General features: G+C 42.6%; 1 protein-coding gene across 1 annotated transcript in view; it reads left to right on the top strand.

Annotated features, from left to right (window-relative positions):
- The window catches only part of hltf (helicase-like transcription factor), a 68,522-nt gene extending 46,057 nt beyond the window's left edge, over positions 1-22,465 (top strand). The window contains exons 18-25 of the mRNA XM_078564248.1: positions 415-594; positions 1,330-1,454; positions 4,910-5,091; positions 7,129-7,254; positions 10,750-10,862; positions 12,956-13,136; positions 17,026-17,106; positions 21,681-22,465. Coding sequence (XP_078420374.1) covers positions 415-594; positions 1,330-1,454; positions 4,910-5,091; positions 7,129-7,254; positions 10,750-10,862; positions 12,956-13,136; positions 17,026-17,106; positions 21,681-21,827 — 1,135 coding nt within the window. The 3' untranslated portion in view covers positions 21,828-22,465. The remainder of the gene's footprint in view (positions 1-414; positions 595-1,329; positions 1,455-4,909; positions 5,092-7,128; positions 7,255-10,749; positions 10,863-12,955; positions 13,137-17,025; positions 17,107-21,680) is intronic.
- Positions 22,466-22,690: the final 225 nt, after the last annotated feature.

Here is a 22,690-nt window from a genome sequence, read left to right as displayed (position 1 = left end):
ACAAGATAGTCACTAATGAATCCAAAAGGAAACGTGGGAGGAATTTCTTTTCAGAGATTGGCTAGAATGTTGGAGCTTGCTGCCACATAAATTAATTGAGGTGAACAGCATAGATGCGTTTAAGGGGAAGCTAGAGAAACAAATGAGGGAGAAAGGAATGGAATGATAGGGTGATATGAAGTAGGATGACAGATAGCTCTTGTTGAGCATAAACATCGGTATAGCCCCTTTTTGGCGGAATGGCCTATTTCTGTGCTGTAACTTTTGTGTAAAATTCTGTAGTGGTGACGTATCAAGCAAAGTGCCCTAGCTTTTGAAGAAATAGTGCCCTAGCTGTTGTATTCTATGTGGAGCCGAGAAAGCTGTGTTATTAGCATGAGGTCCCTAGTGCTTTTGTTTGTGTTTGTCCTTCAGACGGCTACAAGCATTAATAAACAACATTACCTTGCGAAGAACCAAAACCAGCAAGGTAAAGGGCAAGCCTGTAATCGAGCTCCCTGAACGCACGGTCTTTGTTCAACATATAACACTATCCGACGAAGAGAAGCAAATCTACGAATCTGTGAAGAATGAAGGGCGGGCCATTATTGGCAGGTGAGACTCGGCAGATTTAAACTCCAGCCTCCTGTTCAGAAAGTCGAGGGAGCGTAAATTTGCCTCACTGCCATGTTTTATTCCATGCACATCTTTAATGCTTTTTTTTTTCTATAATGCTAATGTTTTATTTGTGCAAAGACATTCAGAGGTAAAGAGGAAATGTTTGGGAGGCTTACTATTTGTCATTGAATACATACCTCTAGTAGACATGTTTGATAGCCAACATAGATTTTGATTGCTTAGTTATATTAAATGGAAGGGACAGTAGATCAGAGTGATTAACTAGGAGATTAATTTTAATGGGCAGAAAACAAATGGGCTGGAGGTCTGTAATTTCTCAGTGTGGGTTACAGGCAAAGTGGAACATTTCATCTTAAGTTGTTTACTGAAACATAAGTGCAATCATAACTTAATTTTTTTTAACAAAGTACTTAATCTTCTGTGGCAGTGCTTATGGACAATAAATAAATTAAATTGTCTCTCTCCCTGTAATTGTCTCCAAACTTCTTTCTCACTCTAATGCTCTTCTGTTCCTCTCGCTCCCCTTTATTCTCACTCTCTTTTGTTATTATGCATATTAGGAAGGCTGTAGTTTGGCAACTGTGTCTGCCTGCCAGGAATTTAGTCTGACAGCCCACAATATTAGCGAGGACGCAGAGCTGGGATCGCATGGCTGCTTTCAAACACACATGTCCACAGCTTAATGCTTATCCTCATTCCAACATTTTTCAGATATTTCAGCGAAGGATCCATTTTCACACATTATGCGGACGTCCTTGCTATCCTGGTCTGGCTGAGGCAGCTGTGTTGCCATCCTCGTCTGTTTGCAAATTCCTCAGCTGTAATGGGTTCCTCAGGTAGGAACAGCCTGCTCAGAGACATTCAACACTATTTATGTGAATGAAATAGGAGACCGCTTCAGACACCTTTTACTACATAATTGATATCCAAGGGGATTACAGTGGCAGCATGAATACAAAATTGGCTAAGGGACAGAAGAACAGTTGTTTTTCAGACTAGAGGGGAGTATACAGTATACCAGGGGTCTGTTTTAGGACCACAGCTCTTTGGTATGTGTTATAGTCTAGATTTCAGAATATAGGGCATAATTTCAAAGTTTGCAGATGAGACAAAACTCAGAAAAGTAGTGAACAGCGAGAAGTGTAGCAGACTTCAGGAGGTCATAGACTGGTAAAATAGGCAGATAGACGGCAGAATGAAATTTTACGTGGAGAAATGTGAAGCAGTGTAATTTGCAAAGAAGAATGGGGGAGAGGCAGTATAAATGGTACAGTTTTAAAAGGGGGTGCGGGAACATTGAGACCTGGGGGGCTTGCGTACAGAAATCTTTTGAAGGTGGTTAAGACACAAATCGGCCATGATGATGAATGGGAGAACAGCCTCATGGGGCTGAATGGTCTGCTCCTCATCCTAAGGTGGCATGTCAAATTGATGAGGCTTTTTAAAAAAAATAAAGATACAGGACTCATGGCTTTGTTAATAAAGGCATGGAATACAAAAGCAAGATGGCTATGTTAAAGCTTTATAAAACACTAGCTAGGCCTGTGTTGAGGTATTGGGTCCAGTTCTGGGCACCATGCTTTAGGAAGAACATCAAGGCCTTGGAGAGCTTCAGATGTGCTGGACCAGGATGATACCTGGGATGAAGGACTTCAATTATATGGAGAAACTGGGCTTGTTCTCCTTGGAGCAAAGAAGGTTAAGGGGAGAGTTAATGGAAGCATTCAAAGAGTCAGTAACCAGAGGACACATTTAAAGAGCCAGAGGCAAGATGAGGAGAAATTGTTTTACACAATGAGTTTATTTTGCCTGAAAGAAAAGATGGAAGCAGATTTTATTCTAATTTTCAAAAGGGAATTAGCAACTTACTTGAAGGAATTTTCAAAGAAAAATGCAGGGAAGTGGAACTATTGCACAGGGCCAAGTGGCCTGTGTGTAGAGTTCTATGAATATCAGGTGCCACATTTCAAACAAAAATTCAGTGTGTAAAATGCTATAAGATTTTGAAGCTGCTGTCTAAAAGCAAGCGTATTATTGTCTAGCCAAATTAAACTGTAGACACAATGGGCAGAATTTTGCCCTAGGTTGGCGGGCAGGCCCCACCGGCTCGGCGGCGGGCGGGCAGCTGATCGCCGCCGAAGCGGGCCCCGCCGCCATTTTAAGTGGGTGGGCCAATTAAGGCCTGACCAGCGGGCTGCCCGATGGGAAGCGCTTCCTGTGCAGCGGGTGGCGGGGGGGGGATTCTCCAATTGTCAAAGTGCGCATGCGTGCGAAAGAACGCACAGCTCCCTGAGACTAAGTGCTGCCTCAGGGAGATCACTGACAGTGCATCAAAGTGTCAAAATAGAAAAATAAAAAAAATATTAACATGTCCCCCTCATGTGACAATGTCACACGAGCTGGGACATGTTAATAAATCTCACATAAAGTTTATTTAAGATTTTTAAAACGGACATGAAACCTCATCTCGCCGGTGGATGAGGTTTCATGTTTTTTCTCCTTCCCGCTGGGGCTCCTGGCCTGCCCGTCAGCCTTAAGGTTGGACGGGCAGGTCCTTTAATTGGGTTAACTACCCTGTCAATGGCCTCAATTGGCCATTGACAGGTCGGTGGACGGACAGCTGATTTCGCTGTCCGCCCGCCTTCCTGAATATTTAAATGGGGCGGGATGACGTCGGGGGTTCCTCCTGACATCATCCCGCATCATTTTCCCGTCGGCGAGCGGGAAATACCGGAAGCCTTCAGCAGATCTGCCAGAATCTGTGAAAAGAATGGAGGAGTTTTCTATGCATGTGCTGTTTGATCTGCTGAGTGTCTCGAGTATTTTCTATTGTCTAGCAGCTGTGGTAGGAGTATTCTTTAATTAGGTGAATGTTAAAGATCCCTTGGCATTGTTCGTACAAGAGCTGAGGATTCTCCTAATTGTGGCCAACACTCCTTTCCCAATCAACACCATCAAAAATTAACTGGCCATGCATCCAATTGCTATTTATGGGATCTTGCTGTGTGCAAAATGGCTGCTACATTTTTTTTGCAGTTGCTGCAACTAGAGGTTGATGTACATCTCTCTAAAACGCTTTAGTATGTTTACAGATGAGGTGAAAGGCTAATGAGTGTTGATATCTTAAGTGTTGAATGCATCCGTCTTGATTTCTTTTCCCCAATTCTTCCTGGGAGATATTCCCCTAAAGGAGAGAGTTGGTAAATGCCTTGTTTCTCGCAGCTCTGCCAACATTGATTTGATCATTGATTTTAATTTTAGCTGCCGCCACTTGTTGTTCAAACACCTTCTAGCAGGGACTGCTGATTAGCTACCCTTCCCCAGCCTGTTGCTAACCCAGAGGCAGTACACACAGTTGTAATATCTGGCCGAGTTCAGCTAACTGAACACAAACAAATGGATCCTGCTGATGTAGGGTGCTCTATACCGGACCCAAGAAGAACTTGCATTGATGTTAGTGTTTTTATGTAGAAAAATGAACCAAGGAGTTCCCCAAAAACTTAAGGAACAGAAGTAGAGATTAGAAGGGGTGACCAAAGCTGAGGTTGGTTTTAAGTAGAATCTTGAAGGGGAAGAGCCAGGTGTATGGGTTTGGGGAGGGAATTAAGAGTGTGGGACGTGGGCAATACATGCAGCCAATGGTATAGTGAAAGGAAGATAACTCGCTTGGCTGGATTCAGAGGGAGAACGTCTAGAGTTGTTGTACAGCCGGAAAAGTTATAAAATTAGGAAAGATGATTATCATGGGTGAGATAAGATAGAATACGGACAACAAACTTTTCCTGGTAGATCAGTTGAAGTTTATAGAAGGTAGAGTTTGGGAGGCTGGCCGGGTAAGTTTTGGAGCGATTGATGCATTTACCCAGAAACTACAAGGTAAAAAACATTGGAGAATTGTGGATATTTTCCTTAAGTGTAAAATATATTTCAATACAGTGTTGGTCACTTAACTAAACTGGTCAGCGCTCTAAAACCATCTGGGGCTACCAATCATAGCACGTACAAGCTTAATGAAACAATATTGCACTCGTTTTAGTGTAAGTTGATGTAATTTAATAAAGAAAACATTCCAATCTTCCAAATTAATTATTTATCCAAACGGGACTATTTTTTAAACTGATCAGAGATTATAGCGTCTGGCTGTGCCTGAGTCAATAGTCAGGTTAGCTGTGTATTTGTGCAAATGGTTAAAATTGGAAAGGTTGGTTATTTCTGTTTATTATTGGAAATCAACAATATCCCTCTCTCTCTCTCTCTGTCTCTCTTTCCCCCACTTCCTCTTTCTCTCTAGTGGATAATGCCACTCCTGACGAGCTGCGGGAGAAATTGGTGAAGAAGATTAAACTAGTTTTGAGTTATGGCTCTGATGAAGAGTGCGCCATCTGCCTGGAATCGCTAACCTTTCCTGTGATTACGCACTGTGCCCACGTTTACTGCAGACCGTGTATCTGCCAGGTTATTCAGAGTGAGCAGGTCAGTGGATGGCAGGAGTGACTTGACACAAACTGTTCTTGAATTCATGGGTTTAGGGAGATTCCTACGAAAGTTTGTGTTGATATTGGTGTCAGTAATTTATTTGAGGGCTTCTCCTGATTGTCTCCTGTACTCTTAACTAAGAAAACTTCACATGTCCGTCTGAGGTTTCTGCCAGTCATCTGCCAAAGTTTATTTAAGCCTGCGTTTCCACATATGAAGCAGTTTTGCTTTCTACAGGTGCTAAAAAAGTTGTACTGCATGTTCCTGGGGTTGGTTATACTAAAAAATTTTTCCATATGGTGTAGAAATTATAAAAGCTTTAAAAGGTATTTACAAATTTCTGTTAAAAAATCTGCACAGGAGGCTACGTGTGAGGCTGCTCCTATTTTGCTACCTATGTTGGAAGGGGTCACTAGTGGACTGTATGCATTTATATTATAGTATTCATGCTGCAATATTTAAAAAGTGCCAATATTTCTGCCTCTGATGGCTTAGAAACCCACCTCAGATATTGCTGTGTGCCACCAGAAGGCATTGTGACCAAACAAGAAATCAATTCCAGCAGCATTGACCCAATAATTTTAGTCATGACATTGAAGAAGGGCTTTTTAAACCTTCATAACCCATTGTGATGTCCTGTGACTTCTGCCATGCAGTTTAAACAGTGAACTTTAGAGGGCCTAAACATAGGAACAAACAAATTAGGAGTAGGCCATTTAGCCCCTTGAGCCTGCTCTGCCATTCAATAAGATGGTGGCTGATCTGATCATGATCCCAACTCAACATTCCTGCCTATCCCCAATAACTTTTGACTCCCATGTTAGTCAAGAATCTATCTATCTCTGCCTTAAAACAATTCAGTGACCCTGCCATCACCGCTGTCTGAGGAAGAAAGAGTTCCAGAGACTCTCAGTGCTCGGAGAGAAAATGTCTCCTCATCTCTGTCTTAAATTGTTGGAGACCTCTTATTTTTATACTGTGTCCCTTAGGTATAGTCTCTCCTACAAGGGGAAACATCCTTTAGTCACTTGGAACTTGAGTACTGCTAAACAAATAAAAGAGACATGTTGAAGTTTTTCACCTTGCACTCATCAGGACACTTCGCAAGAATACCAATATAAGGGGAAAACAACAATTTATACAGTATGAGGAGAGAGTGCTGATTTGTTGGCAAGTAGACTCTGGTGGAGGTGTTGCCATGAACAATGCACCAGTTGATAGTGATTGACAGTTAACTGCCAAACATTGTTTGAAATTCAAACTAGGCAGCTTGACCCTGATTGGTCAAGGCACTGCTCTTATGAGTGCAAGACGAAAAGTTTTGACATGTCTCTTTTTTTTTCAGCAAAACATCCTTTCACCATCCACCCTGTAAATCCCCTCTGGTTCTTTTTTATTTCAATAAGATCACCTCTCATTCTTCGAAACTCCAATGGATACAGGCCTGGCCTGTCCAGCCTTTCCTCATAAGTTAACCCCCCCGTCGCAGGTATCAGTTGAGTGAGCTTTGTCTGAACTGCTTCTAATGCATTTATATTCTTTCTTAAATAAGGAGACCAAAACTATATACAGCACTCCAAATGTGGTCTCACCGATATACTAGGTAACTGTAGAAAAACATCCCTACTTTTATTGCAAGGGGAATATAATATAAACGGCGACATTCCATTTGCCTTATTAATCACTTGCTGTACCTGCATCCTAAGTTTTTGTGATTCATATACGAGGACACCCAGACCCTCCTGCACTGTAAAGTTCTGCAATCTCTCTCCCATTTAAATAATATGCTGCTTAGAAAAGCAGTATATTAATAGAATAGAAAATAGAAATTCTTCCTGCCAAAGTGGACAGTTCACATTTTCCCACATTATACTCCAACTGCAAAAGGAGCATGGGCGCAACACTAAGTGAAATGGTTTATCGGTGTAAAGACAAGAGCTTCAATTCTTGTGAGCTATTTAAATGTGTCTGATCCATTGGATGTGTCTGGTTACATTTGCCTCCTTTTTTCTTCCCACTTTTTGTCTCTGCTAGCCCACCGCCAGGTGCCCCTTGTGCAGGGCCGAGATCCGAGTAGAACAGCTGGTGGAGTGCCCCCCCGAAGAGACAGACACCATGGCACCTGACAAATCTCAGCAGGCCTGGGTCTCCAGCTCAAAGGTCAGTCAGAAGCTCCTTGTTATTTTTAAAAACCTTATCTGTTTGTGGGGGTGGGTGGGAGAAGCACTGATATCAGGAGGAGGAGGAGATCCTGTGAGCTAGTATGGATATCATCTGTGGAATGTCAGCCTGCAGATATTCGGGAAAACTGATAGCTGCAACATTTGTGGACTGTCTGCATGAGAGCTCATTTTTTTTTACATAAAGTTTGACAGTAAAATAGGAATTGAATTGCTCAAATTTAAATTCAAAATGATGAGACAAGACCTGGCCAGGAAGGGTGATTTTTGTCGCGTTCTTTTTCTGCATTTGGGTGAAATTGATGTAACGTTCCATGGCACAGCTGAGTTTATCTAAAACATTGAAGGCAGGGAATGCCTGGAACGTCTTTGGTGATTTTACCACCTTTAATATAGTTTACATAAATGATCTTGTACTTGGTGCTTGCCCACTTTGGGATTGGACAGTCTGGATTGGCAGTGAACTAAATGGGAATTTCTAAAGGAAGCTGAGCATCAAAAGCACCTTATGCTTTGCACAGCCAGTTTTTTTCCAGTCTCTCCTTGTTCTACGTTGGAAATGGGGAGCAGTTTGGAGAAAAGAAGGCCTTTCGTCGTATTATACCTTATTATGCTTTGCTTTTATCTCATCAAATTGAGATTTTTTTGACCATTTTTTTTTCATTGAAGAGATTTGAAAAGAGTTTAGAAATGCCATAAATTATAATCAATAAATTACTTTAATACAGGAGTAGACCATTCGGCCCCTCGAGCCTATATTGTGTGGAAAATTTTTAAAAAGGCACTGATAACTCATGAACAGTGTCCACTTAACTTCAATGATGTTCCCCCATGGACTGTAAATAATCAATTCATTAGTGTTTCTTTGCATTTAATAAACTCCACTTATCCTTGTGTTAGGAAGTTTCTTGATTTCTCTCTGGTTGTGAAGCGAGGGCGATGAAATGGAAATCAGTGATCCTGCAAAGGCTGCAATTTTGTTTTAACTTAAGCAAAGTGACCAATTGATAGAATCATAAAGCAAAGAGAGGGCCCATTTGGCCATTGTGCCTGTGCTGTCTCTTTGAGAAAGCTGTCCAATTAGTCCCACTGCTCTGCTCTTTCCTGTAGCCCAGTAATTCTTTGCTTTTCAAGTATATATATATCCAATTCCCTTTTGAAAGTTACTATTGAATCTTCTGCCATATCAGGCAGCGCATTTCCAACTTACTCACAAAAATTGCATTAAAAAATTCCTCTCACCTCCCCATCTGGTTCTTTTGGCAAATAACGTTAAATTCTATGTCCCCTGATTACTCACCCTTCTGCCAGGAGAAATAGTTTTTCCCTATTTGCTCGATCAAAACACCTTGTAATGTTTGAGCACCCTGTATTAAGTTGCCCCTTAACCTTCTCTGCAGTAAAGAGAACAATGCAGCTTCTTTAGACTCTTCACATAATGTGAGCAAGTGCAGCATGGGGTTATGAGACGATGAGTAGCACTGATTGCAGTAAGTCAGTTTGAATGTAACTATTGTTGTCTGCCTTACCTTACCGTGAACTAAAGTAACTTGAAAAGATTAGAATGTGGCCTTGTCTCACCAAGTCTTTTGGCCTTTGAGAAGAGTGGAGAAGCACGTGTGAAAGACTCAAATATCTAGTTCAGAATAAAAGGGGATACTATTTTTACAACCTTATTCAGCTGTGCATGAGTAGATGCAAGGCACAGCGGATCCTGAGAAAATGTCTGATTTGACAACAACAAAAACAACAACTTGCACTTCTATAGCGCTTTTAATGCAATAAAACTTCCCACGGTGCTTTCAGAAGTTTGGCAAAGCAAAATTTGACACTGAGCCACATAAGGCAACATTATGGTAGATAGCTAAACCTTGGTCAAAGAGGTAAGTTTTATGAAACGTCTTAAAGGAGAAAAGCGAGTTAGAGTGGCTGAGAGAGTTAGTGAGGTTGTTGTAGAGCTTGGGGCCTAGGCACCTGAAGGCGCCAATGGTGGAGCCATTGGCGCCTTCATTGGGGATGCTCACTAGGCCAGGATTAAATAAGTGCAATAACTCAAAGGGCTTTTGGGCTTGGAAGAGATTAGAGGTAACGAGGGGTGAGAACATGGAAGAATTTGAAAACAAGGCTGAGAATTCGAGGTGTTGCTTGACCAGGAGCCAATGTAGGTCAGCGAGCACAGGGTGATGGGTAAACAGCATTTGATGCGAGTGAGGACACGGGCAGCAGAGTTTTAGATGACCTGAAGCTTATGGAGGGTAGAGTGTGGGGGATCAGCCAGGAGTGTCTTGCCACTAAGACTTACCACTAAGTCTAGAGGTAACAGAAGTGTCGATGCGAGTTTCAGGGGCGGATGTGAAAATAGGCGGTGTCAGTGATGACATGGTTATGAGTCAGAAGATCACCCTGGGATCAAATGTGACACTAAGGTTATGAGCAGTCTTATTAAGCCTTAGACTATTACCACAGAGAGGTATGGAGTCAGTACCTAGGGGCTGCATCTTCCGGTTGGCGAGCAGGGGGCGGGGCCCACTCGCCGACGCGTAAAATGACACGGACTGACGTCGGGCGTGCGTCCCGACATCACCCCGCGTCATTTAGATTTTCAGTTCGGCGGGCCTGCAGCTGAGTCGGCTGCGTGCCTGCCCAACTGTCAAATGCCTATTAAGGCCATTAAGAAAGTAATTAAAGTGATTAGTGGACCTGCCTGTCTAACCTTAAGGCTGGCGGGCAGGCCAGGACCCCAGGCGGGCTTCTGTAAAAGCATGAAACCTCATCCACGGTCGGGATGAGGTTTCATGAGGTTATTAAAAGTTGTATGAAATCTCTAAATAAAAGAAATTGCCATGCTCTACCTCATGTCACAGTGGCACATGAGGGGACATGTCAGTGATATTTTTTCCTCGTCTTTATTTAATTTTCAAACCTGAGCCGATTGCCCTGAGACAGCACTTTGCCTCAGGGTGATCTGTGGTGCTCCTTCACGCGCATGTGCACTCCTGGCTCAGGGAATCCCCCCCCCTCCCACCCCGCACAGGGAGCACACAGCGCTTCCTGGCAGACATCGTGCCGACGGGGGGAAAATGTTGCCCTAGGGAGCAGAGTTTCTAGCTTATCCAAAAACAAGAGCCTTGGTCTTCCCAATATTTATTTGGAGGAAATTTATGCGCATTCTATACTGGATGTCAAACAAGCAGCCCAGTAGTTTAGCAACATTCAAGGAGTTGAGAAAGATGATGATGAGGTAGAGCTGGGTGTCATCAGCATACATGTGACAACTAACATTGTGATTTTGGATGATGTCGCTGAGGGGCAGCAAGGTTGTAGAGTGGAAATTTGCACCCAAGTAAAATTTAAAGAGATGGGACAATTAAAAGGAAGTGCTGCAATAATGGAACATAATCTGAACATTTTCGGAAAGGTATGTTAACACATCACTTGGTATTGACCTGTCCAATTTTGCTGTATTTAATTGTAGGTAGATGCCTTGATGCATTCCTTGATTGAACTTCGAAAGCAAGACCCCACCGTCAAGAGTTTAGTGGTCTCTCAGTTCACAGCCTTTCTTACGCTTATAGAAACTCCTCTCAGGTAGGTACAGACCCATGTGTGCAGCCAGTATTGTTAGAGTGTGAAGCTAAAACGCCTGGCCCTGACAGACTACTTAGTTATTCATAAAAAGTGGGTGGCGCAGTTTTAGCAAGTGCCTCTGAAAATGTTGTAAGAAATATTACAAATTGTTGGAAAGCAAAATAAAACCAATGGCAAGTTGGTCATGGACAAGGAAGGTCATTAGCCCATTGTGGCTCATTGCTCACTAGATAAAAAACCTAAATAGTAAATGACATGGCACCTGGAATAAAAGGGAATAAAATCTTTCCTATGCAGCAGCAACATCTTCATGCTGATCACTTTCTGAACAGCTTCCTGATTTGTGGGTTCCAGTTCGCAAGCACACCAAAAGCAATTGGGGAAAATAGGTAAATTATCATTGTGCAGTCTAATTCAGTTTGTTTGCTACCTTTGGTCTAGCGCATTTCAGGAAGTGTAGTTGGGTGCTCTTTCAGGTAGATGAACAGTGTATAATGTGGGTGCAATGCTCCTGAAGACTTTAACTGCTCTAAATAAGCCTGAATCATTGTCTAGCTTCTTTGTCACATTTTTAAAAAATTATTTATTCTTTCATGGGATGTAGGTATCACAGGCAAGACCAAAGTTTGTTACCCATCCCTAATTGCCCTTAAACTGAGTAGCTTGTTAGGCTGCTTCAGAGGGCAGTGCTGTGGGTCTGGAGTCACATGTAGGCCAGACTGGGTAAGGATAGCAGATTTCCTTCCTTTAAGGACATTAGTGAACCAGGTGGGTTTTTACCAACAATTGACAATAGTTTCATGGTCACCATTACTGAGACTAGCTTTTTAATTCCAGCTCTTAATAAATGAATTTATATTCCACCAGTGGCCGAGGTGGGATTTGATCCTATGTCCCCAGAGCATTAGCCTCGGCCCTCTAGACCAGTGACATTACCACTACGTCACTGCCTCCCCATCATAATAGGATTGCACAAAAGGACTTCTTTTAACTAAGCATGAGATTTTACTGCTGCTTTTAACAATAAATCTCCTAGATTAAATGTGCATGCACCCTCAGAGTGAATGTGAAAAGCCGAAAGCTGGCACTGCTTTCGCATTAGAACATTGCCTCCAAAACACTGAGACTTATCTTGCAGTCATGCCCGGCCAAAATAAACCTGGCAGCATTGGATGTTGCGGGCTACAGTTTTTTTTTGGCCAGAACTAAAATTTTCAGCCTGTCAGAGTAGTACCAGACTTAACACACTGTAAGAATCGACACAGTGGAATTGGTTCCACAACATCATAAAAGAGCTCCTGTATTACACTGCCGCAACCACTCTAACTGTGGCGGGCTTTATTGTGCTGAATCTGCCCCGTTCGTGCCATGTGACAGATTCAGCAGCCATCATGAACTGTAGAGTGAGAGATTCATTTGTGGGCGGTTTTATCTTGGTCAGTCAATGTGAGTAACACGATGTAAGCCTGCCGATCTTGCTCACATGCAGTTAGCGTAAAGTTTGTAACTTTCACTTGACTCTTGCCTCATCCTCAACGCCTTGAAGAGAAGGTTCAATCGTGTGTAGCATTGCTCGGGGAAAGCATTGGGCAGAGTTTTACAGCCTCACCCCTGCCCCCGCCACTCCAGAACCGGAAAGTGCCGCCCATTGTTGGACTAAGGGCAGGCTGACCTCTGGACCCACTGCGGTCAAACTCAAAAATGATAGATGCAAAGTGTATGTCATCAAAGCGATGCCAGTGGCAATTTGGGTATTGAGTAAAATCTCTTGTCATTGGGAGTTGGGTAAATTTTGCTATGTTGCTGCTTTGGGAGATGACCGTATAGCATAGAGATGACATAAATTGTTCTAAATATGTGTTTATTTTTCATCTAGTAGATTTGTTGATGTCTTTTGTTTATGGATAGTATTGTATTTAATGTGTTACGTCAACAACACCTTGTTATCTGGCTTCAGACTTGAGCCTTGGCCAGAGGTGGTGCACACCTCAAAAGCTGGAAAGCCGTCAATGAAATGGGGCTTCTTGACCTGTGGTACAACTGAGAGGAATTGGCTTACATGTGCATTTCTGCTTTTGTTTCCTTTTTTGTAGACAAGAAGGCTTTGCGTTTACCCGCCTGGATGGCTCGATGCCACAGAAGCGGCGGATAAATGCCATTGAGTCCTTCCAGAGCAGCGAGCCAGGCTCCCCAACCATCATGCTGCTGTCGCTTAAAGCTGGCGGAGTTGGTTTGAATCTGACTGCGGCTTCCCGTGTGTTCCTCATGGACCCTGTGAGTAACGATGCAGAAGCCTTTAGACCTGTTTAATATGAAGAAGCTGTGTAGCCAACATTTCACCACCATTTTGTGGTTTTGAAGAGCCTGAGCTTAACGCATATTTTATTCTGCTTTTATAAGTAGATATAAAATAAACCAGTGTTGTGTAATGTTCCAAATCCATCTGTCTCTCTTCAAACTAGGAACTTTATGCATTCTATTTTTTAAAGCAAAAGAAGCCATATACATTACAGTATGTCTCTAATGAATGAATCTGTTTGGTGAAAATAAGTGTTGCCATCTTTTCTCAAGGTAGCTTTAAATGGTGGGAGGTCTTGTGGCACAATGGTAGCATCCCTACCTCTGACCCAGAAGCTCTGGATTCAAGTTCCACCTCAGGACTTGATGGCCATGGAAGGTGTGTTCATAATGGAGCTAAACAGATTGATTGACTATCAGCCTGGAAATCCTTTCAGTGTGCCTGATGACAGGCGGAAAAGAGCAGGCCAGTTTTCTGGGCAGCCAAATTGCAGAAGGCAACGGCAAACCACTGCAGTGCTTTGCCAAGAATAATCATGGACCAATCCAGTGGAAGATCATGGTTGCCAATGCCCTCTCAGGGCATGGTACCTCTAGGAGGAGAAGAAGCTTTGGATGAAGAAAGCCCTTCAGCCCATTTAAATCCTGTGCTTCCAGAATACCAACATTGCCACCTTTCCATGACTGTATATAGCTGTCACCCCAAGTCAAAACTGAGGGCTGTATGGTGGTTGAGATTGGGATTGTTGACTTGAGTTCCGAGGTAGATGTTTATTTTCTTTTGGCCTGGCTGAACACCAACACAAAGTTGGACACTAGCTGCTCAGAGTTTTTAATCCATTAAAATGAACAGAAGGAAAATGGGACCAACTGGTCCCTAATTTTTTTTTAATAAGGGCCCTGCCCCACTAAGTTTTTGCATTCCAGCACAAAAGAGGAAAATCAATCCCTGATGTGCATTCTGCCGCAGGTGAGAATTCCTTGTGGACCTCAGCAATCTTATTCCTGCCATGTCACAAAAATATGTGGGAAAAATGGATGTATGTAAGGCTTTTTGTGTCTATTTAACATTTGAGATTCAACATTCAAAAAATGGTGCCCTTCACTGAGATCATAAGATTGCTGTGTCTAAAATGTAAGAACTAATTAGTGGTCCCACCTTTACCATGGCTCAGTGCCAGACCAAAACTGAGTAACTTCACATTAGACTGCAGAGCAGTTAGAAAGTCAGAACATAGTAAAGTTGACAATTTGAAAAGACCATATTGATCCAACAGGCTGGTCCCAAAGTTCAAAAATTTCAATATATATGATTTTATTTCTTGTTTCTCTCGTATGCTTCTTCCATCCAGGAAAATCCTCTTGGCTCCCTCTTAAATTTGCCAACTATTCCCCCTCCACTGTCTCCTTGGGCAGCGTATTCCGTGCATTTAGCAATACTTGGCGAATCAAGCTGAGCTGATTGAGGCTGGAGATATTCCAGCGATTCACTTACCTGTCAGTCTCAGTGAGTTTCTTTTGGGTTTCGAATCAAACAAAGAGCTCTTAGGAAGATGAGGTCAAAGAGACAACCTGCAAAAAAGGATGATTCGCTGAGAAGTAAAAAAAAACGTTGAGAACTTCCGGGAATGAAAAAAAGAAGAAATGATAAAGTATTGTCACTGAGGAAGCCAGTTACAAACATGAAAGAAGAGAGAAAATAGGACTAGCCGGTCCATCCGAGCCTGCCCTGGGCACAGTGCAAGTTACACACACGATCTCACCACTACGGTCACGCATTCTCCTGCAGAACATTTTTGGAAGAGAATAAATCTGGGAAATTCCTTGCAGCCCCTGAAGGTGATCACGAAAACTCCAGGAAATTACAGTGACTTGTGACACATTCCCCAGCATGAAGTTATTTTGACTAGTAGCAAGAGCTTGCCTAAGCTCATTTGTAAGTCTTGCAGCGAATCTGCATTCCGTGCCAGCAACATATTCCAGAGGCCATGGACTGCCTGTGAAAAGAAGTGTCCCCACTACCTAACCTAGTTCCATATTTTAGTAACTTACACTTGTGTCCTCAGTCCTCGATATCCTATCCACCAGGACTGAGTCCAATCCCTTAATTATTTTAAAGATCAATCACATTGCCACAATGTCTACATTCCTTCCAAAGTAAGAAATCCTTAAATTAGTTATCAGTCTAGTGGCCCCCATCTGAATTTTTTTCATTCCCATTCTTGCATTGTACATAGACCTGACCACTGTTTTTATGTCATTTAACATCCTAACTCCCACACGTGTATTTAATTCCCCAGATTTCATTCTGATAGATCATCGGTAAAAGGTGATCTTGATGCTGTTTATCTTTACAGAATAGAATTCTGAAACATGCTAACCAATAAACAAAATCACCTAACTTTATTTTAAAAGGCAGGCAAAATCAATGTAGGCCGCAGCCTGCCTTGCTCCCTATTCAAGTTTACAAAGTGATACTGGAATCAGCCAGATAGACAGGAAAGCCTCTTTGGACAAGATAAGACTTACAAAACAAAATGATCTAACTAAACCCAACAACAGCAGCACTACCAGTGCTTGGAATAACCTGTAAGGCGAAAAACATTTGTGACAAAATCTGATTTCCACCTGTCCAGTTTTAGACATTTGTACAGTGTAAATTGGATGCCAAAGGCTCACTTCTGAATTTTTTTATTTATTCATCTTACGGGATGTGGGTGTCGTTGGCTGGGCCAGCATTTATTGCCCATCCCTAGTTGCCCTTGAGAAGGTGGTGGTGAACTGCCTTCTTGAACCGCTGTAGTCTCTGTGATGTAGATACACCCACAGTGCTGTTAGTAAGGGAGTTCCAGGATTTTGACCCAGTAACAGTGAAGGAACGGTGATATATCTCCAAATCAGGATGGTGAGTGACTTGGAGGGGAACTTCCAGGTGGCGGTGTTCCCATGTATCAGCTGCCCTTGTCCTTCCAGATGGTAGTGGTCATGGGTTTGGAAGGTACTGCCTAAGGAGCCTTAGTGAGTTCCTGCAATGCACCTTGTTGATGGTACACTGCTGCCGCTATTAGTCAGTGGTGGAGGGAATGAATATTCACTGAGGGGCTGCTTTGTCCTGGATGGTGTCGAGCTTCTTGAATGTTGTTGGAGCTGCACTCATCCAGGCAAATGGAGAGTATTCCATCACACTCCTGACTTGTGCCTTGTAGATGGTGGACAGGCTTTGGGGAGTCAGGAGGTGAGTTATTCGCTGCAGGATTCCTAGCTTCTGACCTGCTCTTGTAGCCACAGTACTTATATGGCTAGTCCAGTTCACTTTCTGATCAATGGTCACCCCAAGATATTGATAGTGAGGGATTCAGTGATGGTAATGCCATTGAATGTCAAGGGGCAATGGTTAGATTCTCTTTTTTTCAAGATGGTCATTGCCTGGCATTTGTGTGTGGCACGAATGTTACTTACCACTTGTCAGCCCGAGCCTGGAAATTGTCCAGGTCTTGCTGCATTTGGACATGGACTGCTTCAGTATCTGAAGAGTCGCGAATGGTGCTGAACATTGTGCAATCATCAGGAAACATCCCCACTTCTGATCTATTTATTACACTTGCTTCTGTATCTTGTAATGTGAAAAGAATTTAAAAAGATGATTTTCGGGTGAAATTTCTTTCAACATGAATTTCGGTTGTTGTCGGGATTGGGGGTTGAGGAGGAAATGTCTGTGTTCTATGGCTCCGGGTTGTTCCCAGTGGAGTGAGCTTGGGCCTGTGATACGGGCCTCTGGCTCGACTCTTTACTGTTGAGTTCTGTAGTGCAGGTTTGTAATAATGGTGCCACTCCAGCTGTGCTGTAATTTGTCTTTGTGTTGCAGGCCTGGAATCCTGCTGCTGAGGACCAGTGTTTTGACAGATGCCACAGGCTGGGTCAGACCAGGGATGTTGTTATCACCAAGGTAAGATATTCATGCACTCTTCAGAAAGCTGATAGGAAAATGTTTATCTACAAAGTCTGCTTATTTCACCTGTGTATTGTCGAACTGCATTCTACTGAAAACAGTCATGAGATCTGCATAGTGTTAACTTCATGTGCACTGTTGTAGATCCATAACTGTTGTCATCAATTATGCACCATCCCTTATGCAGTTTTTGCCTTTAATAAAGCACTGTGTAATATCCTGAGGTTGTGAACAGAGCTATATTACTTGGAGCTCTTTTGTAAGTAGTGTCTGGTTTCTTTCAATTTTTTCCCCCCAGCTATTTGCTTTTGTAAAAAAACTGCTGGCTGGATGGCACAGCATGTCATACCCACAAGAACATTTTAAATTATCTAGGAAAAATCTTATAGCATTTACTTATCCGTGTTTTCTTTGGTTAGCCTACCAGACTGTTGCATTTATCTGTCAAAAACATTTGTGCACCATTTTTATTTTTATAAAATCCGTTTTCCGTTGCTAACTGGAAGCTTCGGTGAGTTTGATCTAAAATTTTAAAAGATACCCACTGAGAAACAGGAGAGTAAGAGATTAAAATGACAGGGAGAAAGTAAAGTGTGAGGTGTAGGGAGTGTAGGGCAGCGAGTGACATTGAAAGGAATTTGACTAACGGCTTGGTGACAATGCAGGAGAGAGTATTGAGCAACCTGTGGGGAAGAGAGAGAGAGAGGAATAAAAAGATTCCAAGAAATGAGCAGTGGGACACAAAGAATTAGAAAATGGAGGTGAGGAAAAAGTGAGGAAAAAGGCTTGGATTTTCACTGAGCCCTTTATAAATGGTGGGCAGGTCCCAATTCTGAGATTCCCAACCCCCGATTTCCCAGGCTGTGCAATTTTTGAAAGTGCCTTGAAAGGGTGCGGGCTGGTTCCTGTCAGAAGCCCACGCCTGGCACTCCTGACCTGGCTGGTTCCATTACTGATAGGTACCTCCTACTCTTCCGCAATTTTCATGGAGTGGAGCCATATTTTTAAAGAATCGTGGTTCACGGCCCCTTCGAGGAGTCAGGAACCCAAGTGTACGTAAGGGAACTATTTAAAAGGTAAGGTCAAAAGGTCTTTCTCATGCCCCCTATGCCAGGTTAGGCCCCTGATGCCAGTCTCTGCTCTTCCACTCACCCTCCATGAACCCTCATATCCCTACCACACGCTCTTCCCTTCCATCCACCCCCATATCCCTTATGTCAAGCTATGGCACTTACATGCCCACTGACCCACTGTACTTTTTCTAGAACCAATGACCCTACTGTAAAGTGGTATGAGTTTAAAAAAACCCTTGAAAAGAAGTCATTCATTGAGAACTTTTCCTATGTTTGAAAACAAATGTCTGCAGTTCAAGCTAATAAAAGTGTCAATCATTCAGGCCCTTTGAAGTTTCATGGGAACATAGGAAATAGGAGCAGGAGTAGGTCATTCGGCCTGTTGCGCCTGCTCCACCATTCAAACAGATCATGGCTGATCATCTACCTCTTATGCCATTTTCCCACACTATCCCCATATTCCTCGATGTCATTCGTATCCAGAAATCTATCGATTTCTGTCTGGAGTGTACTTGATGATTGAGCTTCCCCAGGCCTCTTGAGGTAGAGAATCCCAAAGATGTGGGATCCTCTGAGTGAAGAAATTCCTCCTCATCTCAGTTTTAAATGCCCCGTATTCTGAGACCGTGTCCCCTGTTTCTAGACTCACCACCCAGGGGAAACATTCTATATCCACATTTATCCTGTCACACCCTGTAAGAATTTTGTAAGTTTCAATGAGTTCACAACTCATTCTTCTAAACTCTAGAAAATACAGGCCCACTTTCCACAATCTCTCCTCATATGACAGTCCTGCCATTCAAGGGATTAGTCTGGTGAACCTCAGTTGCACTCTGTCTATGGCAAGTATATCCTTCCTTAGGTAAGGAAACCAAAACTGTACACAGTACTCCAGATGCGGTCTCACCAAGGCTTTATACACTTGCAATAAGGCATCTATACTCCTGTACTCAAATCCCTTGTGATGAAGGCCAACATACTAAGTTTCAAAAACCACAAATCCTTGAAACTATTTAACTGGTGTAAACAAACATTGTGAAATTGACCACAGAGATCAGAGAACCTGAGCTGTCAATCAGTCAATGTTTCAAAGCAATGTTTCCTTTGGTGAGTAGCTGTTCTTGTATTATAACAGCTGTCTGGGCTCTCAGCCAAGCCTCATTAGGTATACTTTCTCCTGCCTCCCCTACCCACCTTGAGGATAAAAATCCAGGTCAATGTTCTGTTTTATTTTTTAAAAACTGAACATTTGACCAAAAAACAATTTATTTCTTCAATTTGTTTTTTAAAGTATAAATACTTTGCAAATGAATGGCTCCTGTTTTGAGTAGAGTTACTTTTGAGCTACATCCCACTTTGCTTTATCTTTGTATCGACTTTACATCTCAGGCCTTGGACTTACAGATGTTTCACTGTCCTGCTTTTTGTGTACAGGACATACCTGGGTAAGGTTCCACGAAGCCGGGTAGATGCCGGTGTTGTAGCCGTACTGGAACAGCTTGGCTAGGGTCTTGGACTTACAAATGTTTCACTGACATGTCGTCTTGCCCACAAAAAATTGAGAGGGGAAGGTTAACAACTGAACATTATTACAGACCAATGCTGATATAATAAATCACTCCCAAATCACAGTACAGAAGAGGCCCTTTGGCCCATCGAGTCTGCACCGACACGTGAGAAACACCTGACCTACCAACCTAATCCCATTTACCAGCACTTGGCCCATAGCCTTGAATGTTATGACGTGCCAAGTGCTCACCTGGGTACTTTTTAAAGGATGTGAGGCAACCCGCCTCCACCACCCTCCCAGGCAGCGCATTCCAGACTGTCACCACCCTCTGGGTAAAAAAGTTTTTCCTCACATCCCCCCCCTAAACCTCCTGCCCCTCAACTTGAACTTATGCCCCCTTGTGACTGACCGTTCAACTAAGGGGAACAGCTGCTCCCTATCCACCCTGTCCATACCCCTCATAATCTTGTACACCTTGATCAGGTCGCCCCTCAGTCTTCTCTGCTCCAACGAAAACAACCCCAAGTCTGTCCAACCTCTCTTCATAACTTAAATGTTTCATCCCAAGCAACATCCTGGTGAATCTCCTCTGCACCCCCTCCAGTACAATCACATCCTTCCTATAATGTGGCGACCAGAACTGCACACAGTACTCCAGCTGTGGCCTCACCAAGGTTCTATACAACTCCAGCATGACCTCCCTACTTTTGTAATCTATGCCTTGATTGATAAAGGCAAGTGTCCCATATGCCTTTTTCACCACCCCACTAACATGCCCCTCTGCCTTCAGAGATCTATGGACACACACGCCAAGGTCCCTTTGTTCCTCAGAACTCCCTAGTGTCATGCCGTTCATTACTTCCTTGTCAAATTACTCCTTCCAAAGTGTATCACCTCTCACTTTTCAGGGTTAAATTCCATCTGCCACGTATCTGCCCATTTGACCATCCCGTCTATATCTTCCTGTATCTAGCCAACATGATCGGAGTATGTCTTCCTTTACAGCTATATCACCAGGTTAATTTGGATTTGGCACAAATTAGGCTCTTCCTTGGAAGCTTTCTTGGTGACACGTGGTTTCAAATTTTCCTCAATGAAGTCAGTCAGATTTTTCTGTGCATACATGTGTTTCCTGATCAAAGAAATCTGCACCATAGTTGACCACTCACTGTGTATGTGTGTGTGTATGTCTATTTACTGATGAGCAAAATTCTCCCTGATTTGCCGCCTTATATTGGAGAATTGCAGTCGACCTGTGGTTTTCCTGTCATCTGCAAGTACTCCAAAGTATCAAAGACCCAACTTGCAAGGAGCTAATTGCACCATCGAACCATGAAATTATGGATCGTGAAACTACTGCTTTATGCCCACTTCTAAACCTCTTCACCTCTGTCTCTTCCTTTTAAGTTGCTCCTTAAGTCAATCTCTTTGACCAAACTTTTGGCCACCTGTCCTAATAACCTCCTGATGTGGCTCGGTATCAAATATTGTTCGATAACTGAACTGTCAAACACCTTTGGACGTTTTACTGCGTTAAAGGTGCTATATGAATGCAAGTTACGGTTGTTAAAGAGACCTTTTAAATGTTGTGATTGTGAGAAGAGATTTAAGATCTCTTGACACGAGTGAGGCTAAACTTCTGCACAGCCAGGTCTCCGTGATGCAAAGCTTAGCTTAGCTAGCTGGCAAAGAGTTTGGAACAAACCTAAAAAGTGGGTGGGGGTAAAACAGCGTTCATTGTCCCAAGACCAGAACAAGCAAAAAAAGTGCTGAATCTAAGCATCTGTAGATTCAACAAATCTTTATCTGGCTAACTGGACGAGAGAGAGTGGAGAGTGAAGATTCTTTAATTGATTATCTTGTTTGATACCCCTTGTCGCTTGGAGATTAAATTCTGTTGAGACTGATGCTGCCACTTCTGTGATTTACAGTAGTTTCAGCAGCATCTCTAAATCTGTGTGTGTGTGTGTATGTGTCTCCATTTGTAGTTCATCGTGAAGAACTCGGTGGAGGAAAATATGATCAAGATTCAGAACAAGAAACGAGAACTTGCAGCAGGGGCCTTCGGATCCAAAAGACAGCGAGAGATAAAGCAAAGCCGGATTGAGGAAATCAAGATTCTGATCGACGTGTAAAGCTGATTTTTGCTGTTAAATCAATTGGTTTTGCTTTTTTTTTTTCCTTTTTACGCATCCGAGAAATTTGAGCTTTTGAAATTTAAAACTTTTTGGTTGTGTAAGTTCTGTAATGGGGCTGCAAAAGAAATGCAATTTGTAAATGGAATACAGATTTGTATGAGATGGCAACTTTATTGCAAAATGTTGAATTCCGTGAATCAGAAATCGTCAGTGTAATATAATGTAGGGAATGCTGCAGTCAGAAGTGCCGTCCCTCAGATGAGATGTTAAAACACAGCTCAATTTGCCTGTTTCCAGCGGTCAGGTAGACATTAAAGATCCCATGGTAATACTCAAGAGAATTGGAGCATTCTGCTAGTATTCTGACTAATGTTTTTCCCTCAACCAACACCAACAAAATCAGATTAGCTGGTTTTTCATCTCATTGTTATTTGTGGGGTGTTTCTGTGTGACTGCTGTGTTTGCCTGAATAACCATTATTGTATTCCAGAATTCACTATGTGAAGGGGATTGAGATATTTTTCAGATGTGATGAGATCCTTTGTAAAGGCAAGTTTTTTTTTAAATCACCCCTGTTCTGTTATATAACGTGATTCAGCTAAGGACTTTTTAAATCTTAAACTTGATTACTCTCATCCAGTTTCATTTTTCTTCTTAAAAGAAAGGAAGTAGAAAGTAACCGGGACTTGAGCCTCTACAAGGACTGTATAGTAAAGGCCCTTGTAAAGGCGATCAAGTCTTGTTTTCCTACAGAGGACACCATCTACTATGGTGCTATCACCATGCTACATGGTATAGATTAAGAACAAATCCAGCAGCTTGGAACTGGGCATTGGTAGTGGCAGAATTGTATTCCACCA

This window comes from Cetorhinus maximus, chromosome 19, assembly GCF_964194155.1.
Source record: "Cetorhinus maximus chromosome 19, sCetMax3.hap1.1, whole genome shotgun sequence".
NCBI lineage: Eukaryota > Metazoa > Chordata > Chondrichthyes > Lamniformes > Cetorhinidae > Cetorhinus > Cetorhinus maximus.
Note: the sequence above shows the minus strand (reverse complement) of the source record. Positions and strands in the feature narration are given on the sequence as shown.